At 39.8% G+C, this 20,379-nt stretch overlaps 1 protein-coding gene across 1 annotated transcript in view; it reads left to right on the top strand.

Annotated features, from left to right (window-relative positions):
* Window positions 1–20,379, top strand: part of LOC124788103 — a 60,999-nt gene that overhangs the window by 7,939 nt on the left and 32,681 nt on the right. Inside the window, exons 2-4 of the mRNA XM_047255220.1 lie at window positions 10,471–10,608; window positions 10,714–10,830; window positions 10,942–11,055. Coding sequence (XP_047111176.1) covers window positions 10,471–10,608; window positions 10,714–10,830; window positions 10,942–11,055 — 369 coding nt within the window. The remainder of the gene's footprint in view (window positions 1–10,470; window positions 10,609–10,713; window positions 10,831–10,941; window positions 11,056–20,379) is intronic.

Here is a 20,379-nt window from a genome sequence, read left to right as displayed (position 1 = left end):
CTACATCTCGCTCTGTGAAGGACGTGGCCACACAGACTTGCAACCTCAAATTAAGCACTGCGGTTGTGAAATTACCCAGCGTCATGGTAGCATCCCCGTCTTCTCCTCCTGCTGTGCAACAAGCCACCAGACTTTTGCCTCCCGGGTCAAAGTCACCTGCTACACAACTGGCAGGCCGGAAAGGACAGAAGAAATACTCCCGCGAACAACCATTTGTCTGCCATGCCATGTGTGGCAACCCATCCTATGCCTCCTTCTTTGATGACTCCTTTGATCGCCGGTATGGGGCACGTCCCTCTTCTCTGTTACCTCCTGGACTTCTCTTTCGGCTCTTACTGTGGCTGCCCAACTTCATGTTACCTGCAACTTTCCTGGTGGGTGTAAACCCTTCACTACCTCACCATCTTGGCCTTATTCGCTTTCTAAGGACTCTCCAGCCTCACTCTGGCACCTTCAGTTTCACGACCTTCGCATAGAACTTCATGTAATCTGCTCAGACTCTCTCAGCACCTTCCAAAGCCTCTGTGTGCTGTACATCGTCCATCCCTTAGTGTAACAAGTCTGGGAAAGCGGCCATTTGCTCACTCTTATGTAGCCACTGTGATGTTTATGTGGGTTCCTGGTCAAGTTGGTCTAACAGGAAGTGAGGCCACGTATGCTGCTGTACCTCAGCTTGCTAGTTCTTGTATGCCCTCTGGTGATCTCTGTGTTGCCGTCTGTCATCAGGTTCTGTTGATTGGGATTGATATGTAGTTTTTTTGCGCCAAAAACAAAAAAAAAAGTTTTTCTGCCCTGGACTGTGCAGAGCAACAGAGGGAGAATGCCAGTGCCTCTGTATATCTTATGGAGCAGGATCCTCCAGGCTCTGCATCCTGTAGCAGTAAGTTTTGAAGGCTGGCACTTGGCAGCTGCCAAAGTTTCACCTCTTCATATTTCCCTCCTCTGCTTTCCTCATTATGAGTCTCCCCCAGTGGAATATTCGTGACCTTCAATCCAACAATCTCCCCGCCCGAGGACGACGTTCCATCTCATGGGGGAGTCATGCTGCTCATCTGGGGTGACATGCGTAGTCAACCTATCTCCCTGACTACCCAGCTTCAAGCTGTTGCAGTCTGCGTTTTCCTTACTCACTTGACCTTGTCCTTTGTACCATTTATGTCCCTCTGTCATTTGGTGTCACTAGGGCAGACTTCCTCCAGTTTATTAGGCAACTTCTCCCTCTGCTTCTCAGTGACTCTAATGTGCACGATCCACTTAGGGGCTTGCCCAGAACCTGTCAGAGAGATGCCCTCTTGGCTGACCTTCTCAGTCACCTTAACCTCATCTGCCTTAACACAGGAGCACCCACGTTACTTTCAGACTCTACTTAGACATATTCCCATTTGGACCTCTCCTTCTGGTCTGCCTGGCTTGCCTATCATCTCGAGTGGTCCATCCTGTTTGACATATACTCGAGCGACCATTTCGTGTGTGCTACCTGATTGCTGACTCCTACCCCAAGTACTTGCCACCCAAATGGCAGCTTTCTAAAGCCAACTGGAGGCTTTACTCCTCCCTAGCGCCCGTTGACAAACATTTCTCCAGTTGCAATGACCAGGTAATATCTTACAAACATTATCCTTACCACCGCAAAGCGTTCCATTCCTCACACTTCTTCTTTGCCGTGCCGTGTCCTGGTCTTTTAGTGGCCTGAGGCATGTTGCAACGTAATTTGCGCGCTGAGGTGTGCTGTCCGCATTTCCAACCGTCATTCTACAATGGCCAACTGCATTCTTTATAAGCAGTTGCATGCGCAGTGTCACCATGTTCTTCAGGATAGCAAGAAAGCTAGCTGGATTTCCTTTGCTAGTTCTTTTAACAGTTCCACTTTGTCTTCTGTCATGTGAGCCAACCTCTGATGGCTGTCTTGGACCAAGGCCAGCTCCCAGTTTCCGGCCTTGACAGTAGCAGATGATGTCATAGTGGACCCTACTACTATCTCCAACACCTTGGGCCACTATTTTGTGCAGATCTTGAGCTCCACCCACTATCACTCTGCCTTCCTCCATTGGAAACAAATGGAGGACACTCAGGCGGTACCCTTTTCTTCTCAGAATCACTTGGGAGCTAGGTCATGCTCTTACTTCAGCCCAATCCTCCGCCCCAGGGCCAGATGATGATCACATTCAGATATAGCAGAACCTTCGTCTTGCAGGCAAACACTTTTTCCTTCATATGTACGAGGGCTATCCACAAAGTACATTACGTTTTGGAATTAAAAATAAATAAAGTATTGGAAATTTTTGAAATTATATACAGATGAAAGCCACACTTAAATACTACTTTTCTACATAGTTGCCATTTAAATTAAGGCACTCATCGTAGCGATGGACGAGCTTGGAAATTCCTTTGTCGTAAAATTCTGCCGCCTGCGCCTTCAACCACGTGGTTACCTCTTTTGGGACAGAAAAGGTGTGATTTTTGTGGATTTCCTGGAAAGAGGCACTACAATAAACTCTCAAAGGTATTGCCAAACTCTGCACAACCTCAGAAGAGCAATACAAAACAAGTGCAGGGGAAAGTTGGGCTCAAAGATCTTGCTGATTCACGACAACGCCCGGGCCCACATGGCAAATGCCACTCGTGAAGTTCTCGAATCTTTTAAGTGGGAGTTGTTTCCTCATCCGCCGTACAGTCCCAACCTGCCACCGAGCGACTTCCACTTATTCCCAGCAATGAAGAAGTGGTTGGCTATGCAGCGTTGTGATGACGACCCACAGTTTCAAGAAGAGGTAACCACGTGGTTGAAGGCGCAGGCGGCCGAATTTTACGACAAAGGAATTTCCAAGCTCGTCCATAGCTACGATAAGTGCCTTAATTTAAATGGCAACTATGTAAAAAAGTAGTATTTAAGTGTGGCTTTCATCTGTATATAATAAAAAAAATTCCAATACTTTATTTATTTTTAATTCCAAAACGTAATGTACTTTGTGGATAGCCCTCGTACAATCGCTGTGGGCAGAGCGTACATTTCCCAGACACTGGTGTGAAGCTGCTGTCATACCCATACCTAAGCCCAGCAAGGACAAACTCCTTCCTTCTAGTTATCACCCCATTTCTCTCACCAGATGTGTTTGCAAGGTGAGGGAACATATGATTCATGCCCAGCTGGTATGGTGGCTTGAGTTTTGCAAATTACTAACAGTTTCACAGTGTGAATTTCAAGTGCGCTGTTCTGTGGTGCTTTGTCAATCCATGTCATGAATGGTTTTCTGTGGAAATACCAGACAGTGGCTGTGTTTTTCGATTTGGAGAAAGCCTGCAACACCTGCTGGAGGACTGGTATCCTCTGTACTCATTACACATGAGGCTTCTGTGGCCGCATGCCCTGTTTTCATCAGCAACTCGTAAAAGACCAAGTTTTCAAGATATGTATGGGTTCTGCCTTGTCGGACACCTTTATCCAGGAAAATGGTGTGTGTCTCCGTTCCGTCCTGTGCTTTGTTCTCTTTGCTGTCACCATTAGTCCTGTTTTGGCCTGTCTCCCGCTGGACATCTCTGGCTCCCTTTTTGTTGATGAGTTTGCCATCTATTGCAGGTCTCTATGGACTTGTCTCCTTTGAGCGGCATTTTTAGCGATGTCTCAATCATCTTTGCTCATCCACTGACAAAACCATTCGTATGACTTTCTGGCAGTGCAATTAGTTTCTCCCACCGTCTTTACATCTTGGGCCTATTACTCTTCCATTCATTGAAACTACAAAATTCCTGGAGCTCATGCTCAATAGGAAATAGGTCTTGGCCCTCATATGTGTCTTCCACGGCCTAATCGTCCATCCCGTAGTGCAATGGGTACAGGAAAGCTGTCACTTGCTCACTCTTGATGGAGCCACTATGATGATTATGTAGATTCCTGGTCAGTCGGTCTGACAGAAAGTGAGGCTGCTAATGCTGCTTGTACCTCAGCTAGCTAGTTCTTACATTCCCTCTGATGATCTCTGTGTTGCCGTCTGTCAGCACGTGGTGTCAGTTTGACATCACCATTGGTCCTCCCTTCATGGGAACAAGCTCCAGGGAATTAAGCCTCCCCCATCAGCTTGGATGACCTCACACAAGGAGATCATTTTAGCTAGGTTGCATATTGGGCACTGTCGTTTTAGCCGTCGCCATTTGTTAAGTGATACTCCTCCACCGCTGTGTGCGCTCTGCCCTCAACCTCTTTAACGGTTCACCATTTCCTGATGCAGTGCCCTTTTTTTAACCACTTACATTCTCGTTTGAGTTATCAGCCATTTTAGTGAATGACGTGCGGGCTGTCGACTGCGTATTACTTTTTATCCTTCATAGCAATATGGCGAAAGACATTTAATCTTTAGTTTCATCTCTCTGTCATATTGTATGGACCTTTCTCCAAGTCCCTGTTTTTATCTGTCATTTCTTTCTTTGATTGAGGTTCATGTGTAGTTGTTTTTAACTCCTTTTTTTTTCCTCTTAGTGTTAAACGGTTCTGACATGGGTGCGTATGACCCTTGTTGCTTTTGCACCCTAAAACAAAAACTCACTCGCCCCAGACAAGCACCTACAGAAGAGACTTTCTGACACTACACTTCCAGACAAGCACCTACAGAAGAGACTTTCTGACACTACACTTTATATTTGATACTGACATGTTTCTCTTTCTTAGAAACATTTTTTTTTTTTTGCTGTTGCCAGTTTGGATTTTATGTGCTCTATAATTTCTCCACCATCAATTACATATTTTTGTTTGACCCTTGATAGAGCTGATGGGGATACTGATCAAATTGAAATAGTGAGTGCTTGAAAGATAGATGCAAACCATCTCATGAAAGCTTACTTCGTAAGCTTAAGAATCAGCTTTACATGATGAATTAACAAATATTCTACAATCCCCTATATCTCTCTTCTGTAGGGATTGCAATGATGATTAGTGTTTTAGGGCGCACAGGGATTGCAAAGACAAGATTAGACTGATTACAGTGCACGCAGAGGCACTTAAACAGTCATTCCTCCCACACATTGTATATGAATGGAACGTAAAAATGGAAAAAAGCTGTACTTACTGGTACAATGGAAATGCTTGTCCATTTTGCACTTTGTGTCAGTGGCAATTTTAGGCCTCTGTATTACCATATGCCTGCTAGATTTGTTGCACTTGGTGATTCCTTCCTTGGTCCATAAAACTCCATATCTCCTGTGTTGCCCAAGGATTTGTTAACAGTAAGTTCAATGAAATGCTTCGTGAACACAAATGGGAATCCCCCTCGGGAAGATGACATTCTTTTCGCAACACACTGTTGAGGAAATTTAGAGAACTGTCATTTACAATTGACTGCAGAACAATTCTGCTGCCGTCAACGTACATTTCCCGTAAGGATCATGAAGAGAGGATAGAGAAATTAAGGCTTGTATGGACACATATAGATAGCCATTTTTCTCTTGTTCCATTTACAAGTGGAACAGGAAAGGAGATGATTACTAGTGGTATGAGGTCCCCTCTGCCGTGGCTTTTGGAATATGTACATAAATGTAGATTTCTGCTGGACTTTTAACTTCTTGCCTATTTGATCCTCTGATGCCTTCACTGTCTCATTTCTGAAAGCACTCAGTTTGTCTTCTATTTTATTCCTTTCACATGTTCCTGTCAGTGGTTGCCTGATGCTCTCATCGAAACTCTCAGCAACCTTTGGTTCTTTCAGTTTATCCTTAATTTCATACCTTTCTGCAGTTAAGCTTTACTTTGCCAGTCATAACCACAAAATTATGGTCGGAGTTCACATGTGTCAGTGGAAATGTTTCACAGTTTAAAATGCAGTTTCAAAATCTCTCTCTCTTTAATATAATCTATTTGATACCTTCCAGAATCTCCAGATCTCTTCCATACATACATCCTTCATATAATTCTTAAACTAAGTGTTATGAATGATTACATTGTGTTCTCTGCAAAATTCTGCCACATGTTTCCCCTTTCATTCCTCTTATCCAGTCTGTTTTGTCCCTTCTCTTCCTTTTTTTACTATTGAATTCAAATCTCCCATCATAGTTAAAATTTCACCTCCTTAACTATCTGAGTAATTTCTATAGTTTAATTACACATTCTCTCAATCTCTTTCCCCTGCAAAGATAGTTGGCATATAAACTTGTACTGCTAACATGATGGGTGTTAGCTTTGTATTTCTCTTGGCAGTGACAGTGCATTCCCTTGTTCATTGTAGCTTACCTGCATTCCTGTTTTTTAATTCACAGTTGGACCTATTCTTTCATTACAGTTACGGTATTTGATTTTTTAATGATAACCTGTTACTCACCTGACCAGAAGCCCTGTTCTTCCTGCCACACACTAATTCCTGTTGTGTCTAACTTCAATATGTCCATGTCCCTTCCTGTATTCTCTAACCTACCTACTAGATTATGGGATTGTAACATTCTACATTATGACCTTTATAATGCCAGTTTTGTTTTTCCCCGATGACAACCTCCTCTTGAGTAATCCCTGCATGAAGGTGTGAATGGGAAACTTGCTTACCTTCAGAATATTTTACCCAATAGGATGCTATCATTATTAAGCCACACAGTTGAGGTTCATGTCCTTGGGAAGCTTAATGGCTGTAGCTTCCCCTTGCTTAGTTATTTGCAGTAACAAAAGAGTATGGCAATGGTTTCTGATGTCAGAAGGGCAGATCAGTCAATTATCCAGACTGTTGCCCTTGTAACGACCTTAAAGGCTTCTGACCCACCTCAGGAGCCAAATGGTTGTTTGACCTCTCTAGAGATACCCCTCAGACATTGTTGCACCTACTGAATGGCTATCTGTATTGTTGAGGCACGCAAGCCATCTCGCTGTGGCAGGGTCGGCGTTCTGATAGACGAGGGAATGGAAGAAGGTTTATTGGATCAAACAGTAAAATGCTGAAACCCTAGCTAGAAGGTTCCACATCTGAGTACAAAACCACATATTTAACCTAAATATAATGCAACTGCATAAAAACTGCAGTTCTCTCTGTAAGCAACAGTCAAGTTATATTCTGTGTCCCTGTCAAAAGTTTGCAAGTGCTCCTGTTGTTTACGATACAGTAAACTCATCATTGCAAAATAATGTTTATTTTAAACAATTAAGTGTGAGGTTCTCCACATGAGTGCTAAAAAGAATCTGTTAAAATTTGGTTACATGATAAATCACACCCATTGTTGTTGCAACTGAATGCTTTGTGATTACAATTATGGACAACTTAAATTGGAGCAATTGCATAGAAAATGTTTTCGAGAAAGTTAGACAAAATATGTGTTCTGTTGGCAGAACACTTAGAAGACGCAAAAAAATCTGTTAAAGAAATTGCCTGCCCTACACTAATTGTCCATTCTCTTCTGGAGTATTGCTACACAGTGTGTGATCTTTACCAGATAGGACTGACAGAGGACATTGAAATGGATATGATACACGAGTCGGGGAGGTAATCATTAAAACAAAGGCACTTTTCATTGCGATGAGATCTTTTAATGAAGTTTTGTTCACAAACTTCCTCCTACAAATGCAAAATTACTTCTACTTTTATCTTCATACAAAAAATGACCTTCATATTAAAATAAGACAAATCAGAGCTTGCACTGTGTTGATTTTTGCCACATGCTATTCAAGAGTGGAACATAGAGAAATAGTCTGAAAGTGGATCCTGACCCCTCTGCTGCCATGTACTTAAGTGTGATCTGCATAGTAGTCAGGTGGGTGTAGATTTATTCTGTCTCTAATGGTTTGGTAATGCTGCAGTTACGGTCCTCCTCTTACCTGTACTTTCACTTTGTGCTCTCTTTGCCTGCTTTCACACCAATTTCTGTATCCACTCCCAAAATGTCCATATGTTGATTTTCTATTCAGCCCACGTTAGAGTTCTACTTGTATACAATTGTTGTTAATTGTTTCTCTCACTGAGTACATTAGCTGCCTTTTATTTGTGATCTTTCCAATAACTTGCTGTTTAAAATATATTTGCCTTCATTGCTTGAAATCTCTTATTTGCATGCATTGAGATTATTGTAACTATTTGCTGCCAGTAATTGAACCTGTATGCATCTTTTAAACTAGGTGACACTCTTAATGGTTATTTCATACACGTTTTCCACATTCTTTTGCATTACTCACTCCTACATGATTAAACAATACTGTCTTATATCTATCAGTTTCTGTGTGTCACTCTCACATTCTTCTTTGAGAAATTGCCCCCCCCCCCTCCCAAGACTTTAAGAAATAACCTTAGTAACCTTAGTTTTGCAATTTGTACACAACTGTGTGTGTGTGTGTGTGTGTGTGTGTGTGTGTGTGTGTGTGTGTGTGTGTCATTTATCTTGGCCACCCTAAATAACTGTTTGTCCAGATGCAAATTACAAAATGTTTCAAGAAAATGTTCTTTAGCCATCAGGGGGACATCAATCAGCATGATTGCCTTCGTTGTAGCTTTGTTTTTTACAAAGATATGAACAGTGGTATGACATTTTTAAATGGCACCCTGTCTTCCTCTCCTAAAGATCTACTAAAAAATGTATCACAGTGTACCATTCACTGAAACACAATGTTATTAATTACATAACACAACATTAACATTGACGCTTCCAGCACTTAGTGCAGTGCAGGTACTCGGGGTAATGGAACACATCTACGTGCTGACACTGACAGAGGACAAATGTAAACATAAGTAGAATACACACCCATCATTCCGTCAACCATCGTCAGTTGAAGAGTTGTGTGAGTAGAATGGACACCAACGTAGAGAAGGTAGAAATGCTACTTATCTATGGGGAATGTAAGTTAGCAGAACAGTAATTGCAATATTGTTTTCTTATGTACAGGTCAATTTAGTATAGTAGTTTAGTCCTTTTAAATACTGTTGTGTAGAGTAGGCATACTCTAAAGGCTGTCCTTTCTACAAACTGCATCGACATAACGTTTCTTTTATTATTGTTGTTGGAGGTAGGCGAAATGCTAATCGGGCAGCGGAACTGTACAGAGGGCAATATCCTGACAAGAACCCACCTTCTCGACGAATGTTTTCTCGTCCTGTTGCGATGCTTCAGGAAATGGGAAGTTCAACCCATGACAACGAAATCGTCGTAGCACTCGCACAGACAAAGCTGCCAATGTTACGGTTCTTGCTTCCGTTGCTATGAATTGACATGTGAGCACACGACATCTTGAACACGAAGTTGGCATTCCTAAAACCAGTGTACATCGTATTCTTACATGTCACCGATTCCATCCTTACCATGTAAACCTACATCAAGAATTGCATGGGAATGATTTCTAGAATGGTGTATAGTTCTCTCAGTGGGCACAGCAGCAAATCCTCGCCAACCCGAACTTCTTCTCCAATGTTCTATTTACCAATGAATGTTCCTTCTCAAACAAAAGACAGATAAATACAAGGAATATGCATTATTGGTCCAGCGAAAACCGACGATGGCTTAGACAGGTGGAATGTAAGCGTCAGTGGAGAGTTAACGTCTGGTGTGGGATGCTTGGTACTAGAATTATTGGCCCTTAATTCATTAAAACGGCACTGTGTATGCCAACTTCCTTAGACGAATTCTTCCTCCTCTTCTGGATGAAGTGCCACTAAGAACCAGAATGCTTATGTGGTATCAACACGATGGATGTCCAGCACATAATGCCTTGCGTGCATGTCATGTTCTGAACCGAAAGTATCCTGCCAGATGGATTGGTCGAGGGGGAACAGTTACTTGGCCTGCTAGGTCTTCTGATTTAAATCCTCTGGACTGTTTTCTTTGGGGGTGCATTAAAGACGTTGTCTATCGCGATACTCCAACAACTCCAGAGGACATGCTGGAACATATTGTGCTTTCTTGTAATTCTCTTCAGCAGGCAACACTGGAAGAAGTAAATAATTATTTCATTCAATGAGTGCACCAGTGCATCAGTGTCCTGGGTCACCACTTGTGAGCACCTTTGACGTTTTACTCCTGGACAATGGTACAGGAGAGTCAAAGTCAATTTTGTGTTATGTTTTTACTCGGTTTTAATTTGTTTTCTGACAACTCCTGCAAGTGGACGAGTTTGTGATCACGGGCTCAAAGTCAGTGTTGTGTTATGTAATTAATAACATTGTGTTTCAATGAATGGTACACTGTGATACATTTTTGAATAGTCTTTAGGAGAGGAAATGAATTACCGAATAAAAAATAGAGGGTGCCGTTTAAAAAAGTCATACCACTGTTCATATCTTTGTAAAAAACAGAGCTACAATGAAGGCAATCATGCTGATTGATGTCCTCCTGGCGGCTAAAGAACATTTGCTTGAAACCTTTTGTAATTTGCGTCTGGTCAAACAATTATTTAGGGTGGTCAAGATAAATGGGACACACTGTATATCCCATCCACAGAAAAATCTTCCTTTTCTGCCTCAAAACTGTTTTTGTGTACTGTGTAGCTGTACATTTTAATCAATAATGCTCTTTTTCTTCAAGGAAAACCTTGAAAATGCAGAGTCTATGCGACTTGTTGCTGATGAAAAGTATTTGAATCTTTTGGGATTTACTGAAAGTCCACGTCTATACCCATCAGAAATATGGAAAAACACATCGTTACCAATTGTCGTAACATATGTAAGTTTGTCCAGAAATACTTTTTTTTTACTTTGTGCTATTATCTGTGGAATGGTACCTTGCTGTATTAACATATGGGTGCATTTATTAAATTTTGCCTTCCAGGTTTTAGGAGGACAGGAACAGCAAGGCATAGGTTTCATTCGTAATATAGCACACTTTTTGCCCAACCACACTATACTTGTGTACAATTTGGGTCTTGGATCTTATGGTTTGCAAACGGTAATGTAATAAATTGATTGTGTTTAAATTCTGGTGTCTATCACTGCTGCCACTACTGTACCTCAGTATTGTCAATATTTTGTTATTGTGCCAATTTTTACTTATTAACAGATCCAAGGACACTGCAATAGCAGCCGCTGTACAGTCATTACTTTTGACTACAGTGCATATCCATCTCATGTGGAAGAAGAAAGGCTTTGTGCATTCAGACCATTAATAATTCAGGTAAATTACTGTATTAATAGAATCTTAGTTGTAATGCAACTGTTTCTGATAAGAACAGTGTTTATGTACAGTATTATATAAACTAAGCAATGAGGTGAATTCATTAAGTCGGATGATTTTGGTTTCCCTAACTTGTTCCCACGACTGCGAGGAGGGTTCTTTTTTAATGTTGTGTCTAATTTCCTGCCCCTTTTTCTGTACCCATCTGAGATTGTGTTCCCTCACTAATAACCACAACAACAATATGTTGTAGAATCTTAAACTTTCTTATTATTTTATAATCTGAATGGCCACATTGTAATTTAACTTTTATTTTTGGGAAATTACTAAGTTTAATATTATCACTACAGTGCGCAGTTTTGTTATTGATAGTGGTAAGGTGGAACAAGACTTTTGGTCAGGTGACTACAGGGTTATAAACACAAAATCAAATAGGGGTAATGCAGGAGTAGGTTTAATAACGAATAGGAAAATAGGAATGCGGGTAAGCTACTACAAACAGCATAGTGAACGCATTATTGTGGCCAAGATAGATATGAAGCCCATGCCTACTACAGTAGTAAAAGTTTATATGCCAACTAGCTCTGCAGATGACGAAGAAATTGGAGAAATGTATGATGAAATAAAAGAAATCATTCAGATTGTGAAGGGAGATGAAAATTTAATTGTCAAGGGTGACTGGAATTCGGCAGTAGGAAAAGGGAGAGAAGGAAACGTAGTAGGTGAATATGGATTGGGGGTAAGAAATGAAAGAGGAAGCCGCCTGGTAGAATTTTGCACAGAACACAACTTAATCATAGCTAACACTTGGTTCAAGAATCATGAAAGAAGGTTGTGTAAATGGAAGAAGCCTGGAGATACTGACAGGTTTCAGATAGATTATATAATGGTAAGACAGAGATTTAAGAACCAGGTTTTAAATTGTAAGACATTTCCAGGGGCAGATGTGGATTCTGACCACAATCTATTGGTTATGACCTGTAGATTAAAACTGAAGAAACTTCAAAAAGGTGGGAATTTAAGGAGATGGGACCTGGATAAACTGAAAGAACCAGAGGTTGTACAGAGTTTCAGGGAGAGCATAAGGGAACAATTGACAGGAATGGGGGAAAGAAATACAGTAGAAGAAGAATGGGTAGCTTTGAGGGATGAAGTAGTGAAGGCAACAGAGGATCAAGTAGGTAAAAAGACGAGGGCTAGTAGAAATCCTTGGGTGACAGAAGAAATACTGAATTTAATTGATTTGATGAAAGGAGAAAATATAAAAATGCAGTAAATGAAGCAGGCAAAAAGGAATACAAATGTCTCAAAAATGAGATCGACAGCAAGTGCAAAATGGCTAAGCAGGCATGGCTAGAGGACAAATGTAAGGATGTAGAGGCTTATCTCACTAAGGGTAAGATAGATACAGCCTACAGGAAAATTAAAGAGACCTTTGGAGAAAAGAGAGCCACTTGTATGAATATCAAAAGCTCAGATGGAATCCCAGTTCTAAGCAAAGAAAGGAAAGCAGAAAGGTGGAAGAAGTATATAGAGGGTCTATACAAGGGCGATGTACTTCAGGACAATATTATGGAAATGGAAGAGGATGTAGATGAAGATGAAATGGGAGATATAATACTGCGTGAAGAGTTTGACAGAGCACTGAAAGACCTGAGTGGAAACAAGGCCCCAGGAATAGACAACATTCCATTAGAACTACTGACAGCCTTGGGAGAGCCAGTCCTGACGAAACTCTACCATTTGGTGAGCAAGATGTATGAGACGGGGGAAATACCCTCAGACTTCAAGAAGAATATAATAATTCCAGTCCCAAAGAAAGCAGGTGTTAACAAATGTGAAAATTACCGAACTGTCAGTTTAATAAGTCCCGGCTGCAAACTACTAACGCGGATTCTTTATAGGCGAATGGAAAAACTAGTAGAAGCCGACCTCGAGGAAGATCAGTTTGGATTCCGTAGAAATGTTGAAACACGTGAGGCAATACTGACCCTACGACTTATCTTAGAAGCTAGATTAAGAAAAGGCAAACCTACGTTTCTAGCATTTGTAGACTTGGAGAAAGCTTTTGACAATGTTGACTGGAATATGCTCTTTCAAATTCTGAAGGTGGCAGGGGTAAAATACAGGGAGCGAAAGGCTATTTACAATTTGTACAGAAACCAGATGGCAATTATAAGAGTCGAGGGACATGAAAGGGAAGCAATGGTTGGGAAGGGAGTGAGACAGGGTTGTAGTCTCTCCCCGATGTTATTCAATCTGTATATTGAGCAAGCAGTGAAGGAAACAAAAGAAAAATTCGGAGTAGGTATTAAAATCCATGGAGAAGAAATAAAAACTTTGAGGTTCACCGATGACATTGTAATTCTGTCAGAGACAGCAAAGGACTTGGAAGAGCAGTTGAGTGGAATGGATAGTGTCTTGAAAGGAGGGTATAAGATGAACGTCAACAAAAGCAAAACGAGGATAATGGAATGTAGTCGAATTAAGTCGGGTGATGCTGAGGGAATTAGATTAGGAAATGACACACTTAAAGTAGTAAAGGAATTTTGCTATTTGGGGAGCAAAATAACTAATGATGGTCGAAGTAGAGAGGATATAAAATGTAGACTGGCAATGGCAAGGAAAACGTTTCTGAAGAAGACGAATTTGTTAACATTGAGTATAGATTTAAGTGTCAGGAAGTCGTTTCTGAAAGTATTTGTATGGAGTGTAGTCATGTATGGAAGTGAAACATGGACGATAAATAGTTTAGACAAGAAGAGAATAGAAACTTTTGAAATGTGGTGCTACAGAAGAATGCTGAAGATTAGATGGGTAGATCTCATAACTAATGAGGAGGTATTGAATAGGATTGGGGAGAAGAGGAGTTTGTGGCACAACTTGACTAGAAGAAGGGATTGGTTGGTAGGACATGTGTCGAGGCATCAAGTGATCACCAATTTAGTATTGGAGGGCAGTGTGGAGGGTAAAAATCGTAGAGGGAGACCAAGAGATGAATACACTAAGCAAATTCAGAAGGATGTAGGTTGCAGTAGGTACTGGGAGATGAAGAAGCTTGCACAGGATAGAGTAGCATGGAGAGCTGCATCAAACCAGTCTCAGGACTGAAGGCAACAACAACAACAACAACAGTGGTGAGGTACAATTAGTGTGTGTTAGGTAACAGTGCAAACTGGCCATCCTTTCCAAATTAAATACAAGCATCTCCATGTTGTGTGACCAGTTTTATCAGACAGGACTGCCCACATTGAGATGCCACTCCAAACCTCCCCCCAGGATGTTTGAAATAAGGCCCAGCAGCTGAGAAGATGGTGCAGAATTGTGTGGGTGACATCCTGGTGCAAGCCTTTCAATTTTGAGGCTTTGTCTGCTTGCATGCCAGGTTTCTGAAGTGTAACTGTTTTACTAAAGGTGGAATGTGCTGAGAAGTCAAGTGAGGTGTTCGTTACAGGGTTTTGTGATGCAGTGGTGTTGTGATATGTGGCTCATTGAGTCTCTGTATTTGAAAGTTGGTGTATGAGATGAAGGCATTTTAAAGATGATGTTGGATTTTATTGGAGACCACAAGCTCGACAACTGCAGTATTAGTATTGTTAGCAAGAAAATTGGCAGCATTGGTCATAATAAGTTTGAAATAATTTATTACAGCACATTGATTTCAGTCGCTGTGTGACAATCTTCAGTGCTAAAAATGTAAAGACATAAAATGAGACATGAAGACCATTTAATGAACATGGGCATAAGGTCACATTGAGCACAATATATTCTGATGTGGGGTTCATACCAAATATTAAGTCTTGTTAGATTAAACAAATAAAAGCACATATCATAATTTCACCAAGGCGTCAGTACAGAAGAGCAGCTAATGAACAAATTTTGAACTGAGTTTGCAGCTTAAAATCATGTTCAGCAAAGCTTGGTACATGACACATGCACTACAATATCCTCTTTATTCAATTAACACATTACATATGATGTGATTTATTGAAGTCTCATATTGCTGTATATTTTATATTATTTTTATTCTCATTTCTCGGGTTACAAAGTGTCTGTTTTAATTTTTAATTGGTTTTTACTGTTCTCTTGTATAAAATCTTGGTCCCCACTTTTTTTTTTAAAATATATTCGGTGTAATGTGTTGTTTGAATAAAGATTGTACTTCGGTACCTGCGTCATGTCTCGAGCTTTGCTGCATGTGATTGTAAGTTGCAACCTCTGTTTAAAAAATTCGTTTGTTAGCTGCTATGTTCTTCTGTATAGATGCTAAGTTGAAGTTGTAATATGTGCTTTTATTGGAGGAGTCTTCGGGACTTAAATATTTTGTATGTACTCATCAGAACTGTATTGTACTCGATATGCTTATGCTGTGTTTTATTATATGGTCTTCATGTCTGATGTTATGTCTTATACTTCTTTAGCACTGAATATGGTCATACAAGGACTGAAATTGATGTGCTGTGTAATAAATGATTCCAAACATGTTATGACCAATGCTGCCAGTTGTCTTGTTTACAACAAAAGTAGATGTTGTTGCACTTTCTTTTGGTGAATTTTGACTGTTGACTGTAGTTGAATGTGTTGTAATTTCAAAATATGGAGGTTGTTGTGTGTTTTTGATATGTAATTGCTGTGAATCGTATTATAAAATATAATGAGGTATGACCCAATGTGTTAGATGCCATAAATTTGGAAAAAAATCTGTGGCAGATTTAGTTGGTGCTGTCGAGAAAGCAAGTTATGGAGATCGATTTGCAGGTGTAAGTGGTTTGAAAAATTAAGGCTTACTATGTGCAGTATTGTTTATTGACCTGAAATTACTGTTTATCATTCTTCTGTATAGTTGTTTGCACTTGTGTGAGTATCATAGAGCTGAATGGAACTATATAGGTTAATTGGAGATGATCAAATTTTTTTTCAAAATTTCTCATTATTTTCTAATTTTACATTTATTGATTTTGTGTTGTTTATGGGTGTCATGGAGATTAAAATTAATGAGAGGTTAATTTTTTTATATATATATATATATATATATATATATATATATATATATATATATATATATATAAAAACAAAGATGAGGTGACTTACCGAACGAAAGCGCTGGCAGGTCGATAGACACACAAACAAACACAAACATACACACAAAATTCAAGCTTTCGCAACAAACTATTGCCTCATCAGGAAAGAGGGAAGGAGAGGGGAAGACGAAAGGAAGTGGGTTTTAAGGGAGAGGGTAAGGAGTCATTCCAATCCCGGGAGCGGAAAGACTTACCTTAGGGGGGAAAAAGGACAGGTATACACTCGCACACACGCACATATCCATCCACACATACAGACACAAGCAGACATATTGGTCTTTAAATATATATATATATATATATATATATATATATATATATATATATATATATATATATATACACACTTGGCTGGCCAACATGAGCTTCAAAAACCCTGAACTTGTGAGAGTACCCTGTTAGTTATGTATTGTTTTTAGATTATTTTTAATATTTGTATTATTAGGAAATTATTATCATTGTGTATTTATCATTGTTGTGTATTTATTATTGTTGTGTGTATGATGTCATAGTTGACAAATTGGATTTTTATGAGTTGCTTGTGTCACCATTTTAATGACAACATAGATCAGAGCTATGCCCGGTACTGAAAATTTCTGTATTTCTGTAGAGTGTTGTGTGGTGTTATGTTAATTTTTTATATTGCTGTTGTTGATGATGTTGGTGGTGGTAATAGAAGGAAGAGGCTTAAATCCAATGGTGATGCAGAGCTCAGCGAATTATGCTGGTGGGACCACCTAGTGTAATCAGTCAGATGTACACTTGACATTGCGAAAAATGACCATGGTTGAAATTTGAATTATCTGCCATGTTACATAGGAGCCAATCATGTTATGGGGTGCACAGATCTGTTCATAAAAATAAAGAACACTTGGAATTGAGTCATTCTGTGGAACAATGACTTAACTGGAATATATTGAGATCAAGATACACAGCATCAGATGTTTTTAATATAATGTAATTGAATAGATAAAAACTCTACTCATCAAGCAGTGGCAGGAGAACACACACATAAAAAGAGGTTTTATGTATGCTAGCATTCAGAGACAGTGGCTCCACCTTCTGGCAGAAGGTAACAGGAAAATGTGTTGCTAAAGTAATAAAAACTGGACTGTAGAGCAAATGGAAGGAGGTCATTTGGTCAGATGAATCTCTCTTCACACTGTTTCCAATTTCTCGAAGTGTCAAATGTAACAAGGGTCCAGTGATGATTTGGGCAGCCTTATCATGGTATTCCATGTGTGCCCTGGTTGCTCTGCAAGATCACCTTGCTGCTGAGGATTATGTGACCATTTTGGCTGATTGGGTCCAACCCATGATACAGTGTTTGTGTCCAATGGTGATGCTGTGTTCCAAGATGACAGGGTCCCCTGTCACATAGATCACACTATCCAGGACTGGTTTTGTGAGCACGAGGATGAATTGTTGCATCTGCCCAGGTCCCCACATTCACCTGATCTCAGTATTATTAAGGTTTTGTGCTGAACTTTGAAGAGAAGTGTGCACAATCGATATCCACTTCCATCATCATTGCCAGAACTTGTCACTATATTCCTGGAAGAATGATATAAGATTCCCTTGGAAACTGTACTGAACCTGTATTTATCCATTTTGAGATGACTGGAAGTTGTTTTGAATGCCAGTGGATTTCCTACACGATATTAGACATAGTAATGTCTGTGTTTTTGTTGTTTCCATTTCTTTTTATCCAACCTCTATATTATACTACTTATTGTACCTGTAGTGGCGGTGAAGACAAATACACTTCTCTGTCTGTCCCAAAACACAATGCACTTTGTGTGAAAATTCTTTGCTTCAACTTCGCTTTCTTCAAAGATAATGTTGAATGCCTCCAATCCATGTATTTTTGTTTTGATTCAGGTGTGACATGAACCACACGTTCTGCCTCCAGTGACAGTTCAGCTTAAAACATTCACATCTTCATTGCTGTACTGTTGAAGGAAATTCAAAGCACTGGCTATTAGATTGATTTTGTACCAACTGTACAGCATTTTCGGTAGCCAAGGCAAGGACAGCTTTTGGTAGTTAAGCATTCTGTAATAATTTCATAAAGAACAGTTCTTGAAACTTGAGATTTTTTAGACAAGTACAAGATTGGGAACTGTTTTTGAACTTTTGTATTAATTTTCTGCAGCAAGTTTTCAGTGATTACAGATGTTCATCTGCTTCACACATGAACATGAATATTTAGTCATCCATAAATGCGCAAATTCATTTTTTTTTATCATTCCATTGCTCATGTGCACAGAAAAAATCACAGTTGGTGGGTCTATCAATTAACTGATGATTTTAAAAAAGCATAAAGAAATATAAACACAGATGAACCTTCCATTACGGTGTCTGAGGGTAACCAATAAAAGCAGCAGCTACTCTGCAATTCAACATAAAGTATGAGAAAGAACTTCTAGCTTTAGCCTATTGTATCTCACTGGAGTCATTCCTGCTTTCAAATATGGTCATCAAATGCTTGCACAAGACTATTGCTAATATCAGTTACACCGACATCTATACTCTGCAAGCGATGGATACTTACTTCCCCCCTTTCTTGTTACATTCACAAATGGTGTGTGTGAAAAATTTCTGTAGGTAAATCTCCATACAACATCTAATTTCTCTACTTTTCTCATTGTGATTATTTCGTGAGACATATGTGGGAGGTGGTGATATGTCGGCAGCCTGATCTTAAAAAGTAAACTCAAGATTTCAACAGAAATCCTGTTCGTGATGCACAACACCTCTCTTGTAACATGTGCCAATGGATTTTATCGAGCATCTGCCTTCCCACCATGTGAACAATCATGTGACAAGCATACCACTCTTCTTTGGATGCTAGGAGATTCCAGTGGCACCAGAGGCATCACAGCTTTTGCCATTGCTGCTGCAACTTCACCGCAGTTTAGGGCAGTGGCCTAAAGGACGTTGACTGTGGCCGACACAGTTTCTAGCTGTTGCTGGACAGCAGCCAGTTCCCTATCTCTGCACACAACAAACACAGTGCCTATCAATTTCCTACTGTTTTAAAAACTATATGAAATCAGAAATAAATTTACAAATCAGTGCAAGTCACAGAGGTTGCATAGATTAACTAAATAAAGTGGCACTAGCACTTACAGGAGTGGAAAACTAAGCTACAATTAACTCGGTCTACACGAATGATTGAAAAAATACACAATCGTTTATGATAAAATAAATAGCACTATTAAAAACAAATAAATACACAGCTACAGTTCAATTTTACTCAGTAGTACTTCAGAAAACTACTAACAAATTGATGTATACAAACTATATGCTGCTGCTCTTGGACTATTTGCTGCTCTATGACTGGAGCTCTACTGTTGTTGAACATTGTTTACATTTGTGTAATATGGTCTTGCTGGAGACTATCTCCACTGTAGAAATCATCATGGATTCTGCAAATAACAATGTTGTGAAACCCAGACTGCTGTGTTGTTTCACAAGACCCGGAAGGCATTAGATACTTACAGCCAGGTCAAAGCTGTAATCTTCAACTTCCATAAGGTATTCAATACAGTCCACACTGTTGTCTAGTGAACAAAATAAGAGCTTACAGAGTGTAGACAATCTCTGTTATTGGATTGAAAAGTTCCTAGCAAATAGAATATAGCACTGACAGCCCAAATTCAGGATCTTGTTCAAAAACTGAATGCTGCTAGATTTACTATTAGAACAGTATCTGCTATAAGTGAGGGTCCAACTCAAAAAGTAGTCTCCTTTGCTTATTTTATTCACTTCTGGCATACATCATTATATTCTGGGATAACTCTTCCCTTTCACAAAGGATATTTTTGGCTCAGAAATGCGCAGTTTAAGCAATATGTCCTGTAAGTTCGCGAACCTCTTGTCGACCCGTGTTCAGGAATATGGGAATTTTGACACTGACCTCTCAATATTTATTTTCTTTAACACTTAGCGTGCTGCCGACGTAATATTACATCTTCAGAATGAAACAGAATTGTGTGGCCGATATAATATTATCTCTTGTCAGTTACAATGTTTCTCTGTGGAGTCAAATGTATATTTACGACTCCTGCGAAGTCTGAGTGGTCTGCAGCCTTCATAGTTTCAACTGCGAGCACTAGATAGAAGCAGCGAACTCAGTGGAATACTTTGTGTTTATGAGAGACTTTGTTATTGTAACTTACTTCATAGACATTGTCTGGCATTGGCAGCCTCTCAGTTTCATTTGTTTTGAGTGTTTTCG

This window comes from Schistocerca piceifrons, chromosome 3, assembly GCF_021461385.2.
Source record: "Schistocerca piceifrons isolate TAMUIC-IGC-003096 chromosome 3, iqSchPice1.1, whole genome shotgun sequence".
NCBI classification, from domain to species: Eukaryota; Metazoa; Arthropoda; class Insecta; order Orthoptera; family Acrididae; genus Schistocerca; species Schistocerca piceifrons.
This window is presented reverse-complemented; position numbering and strand designations above follow the sequence as displayed.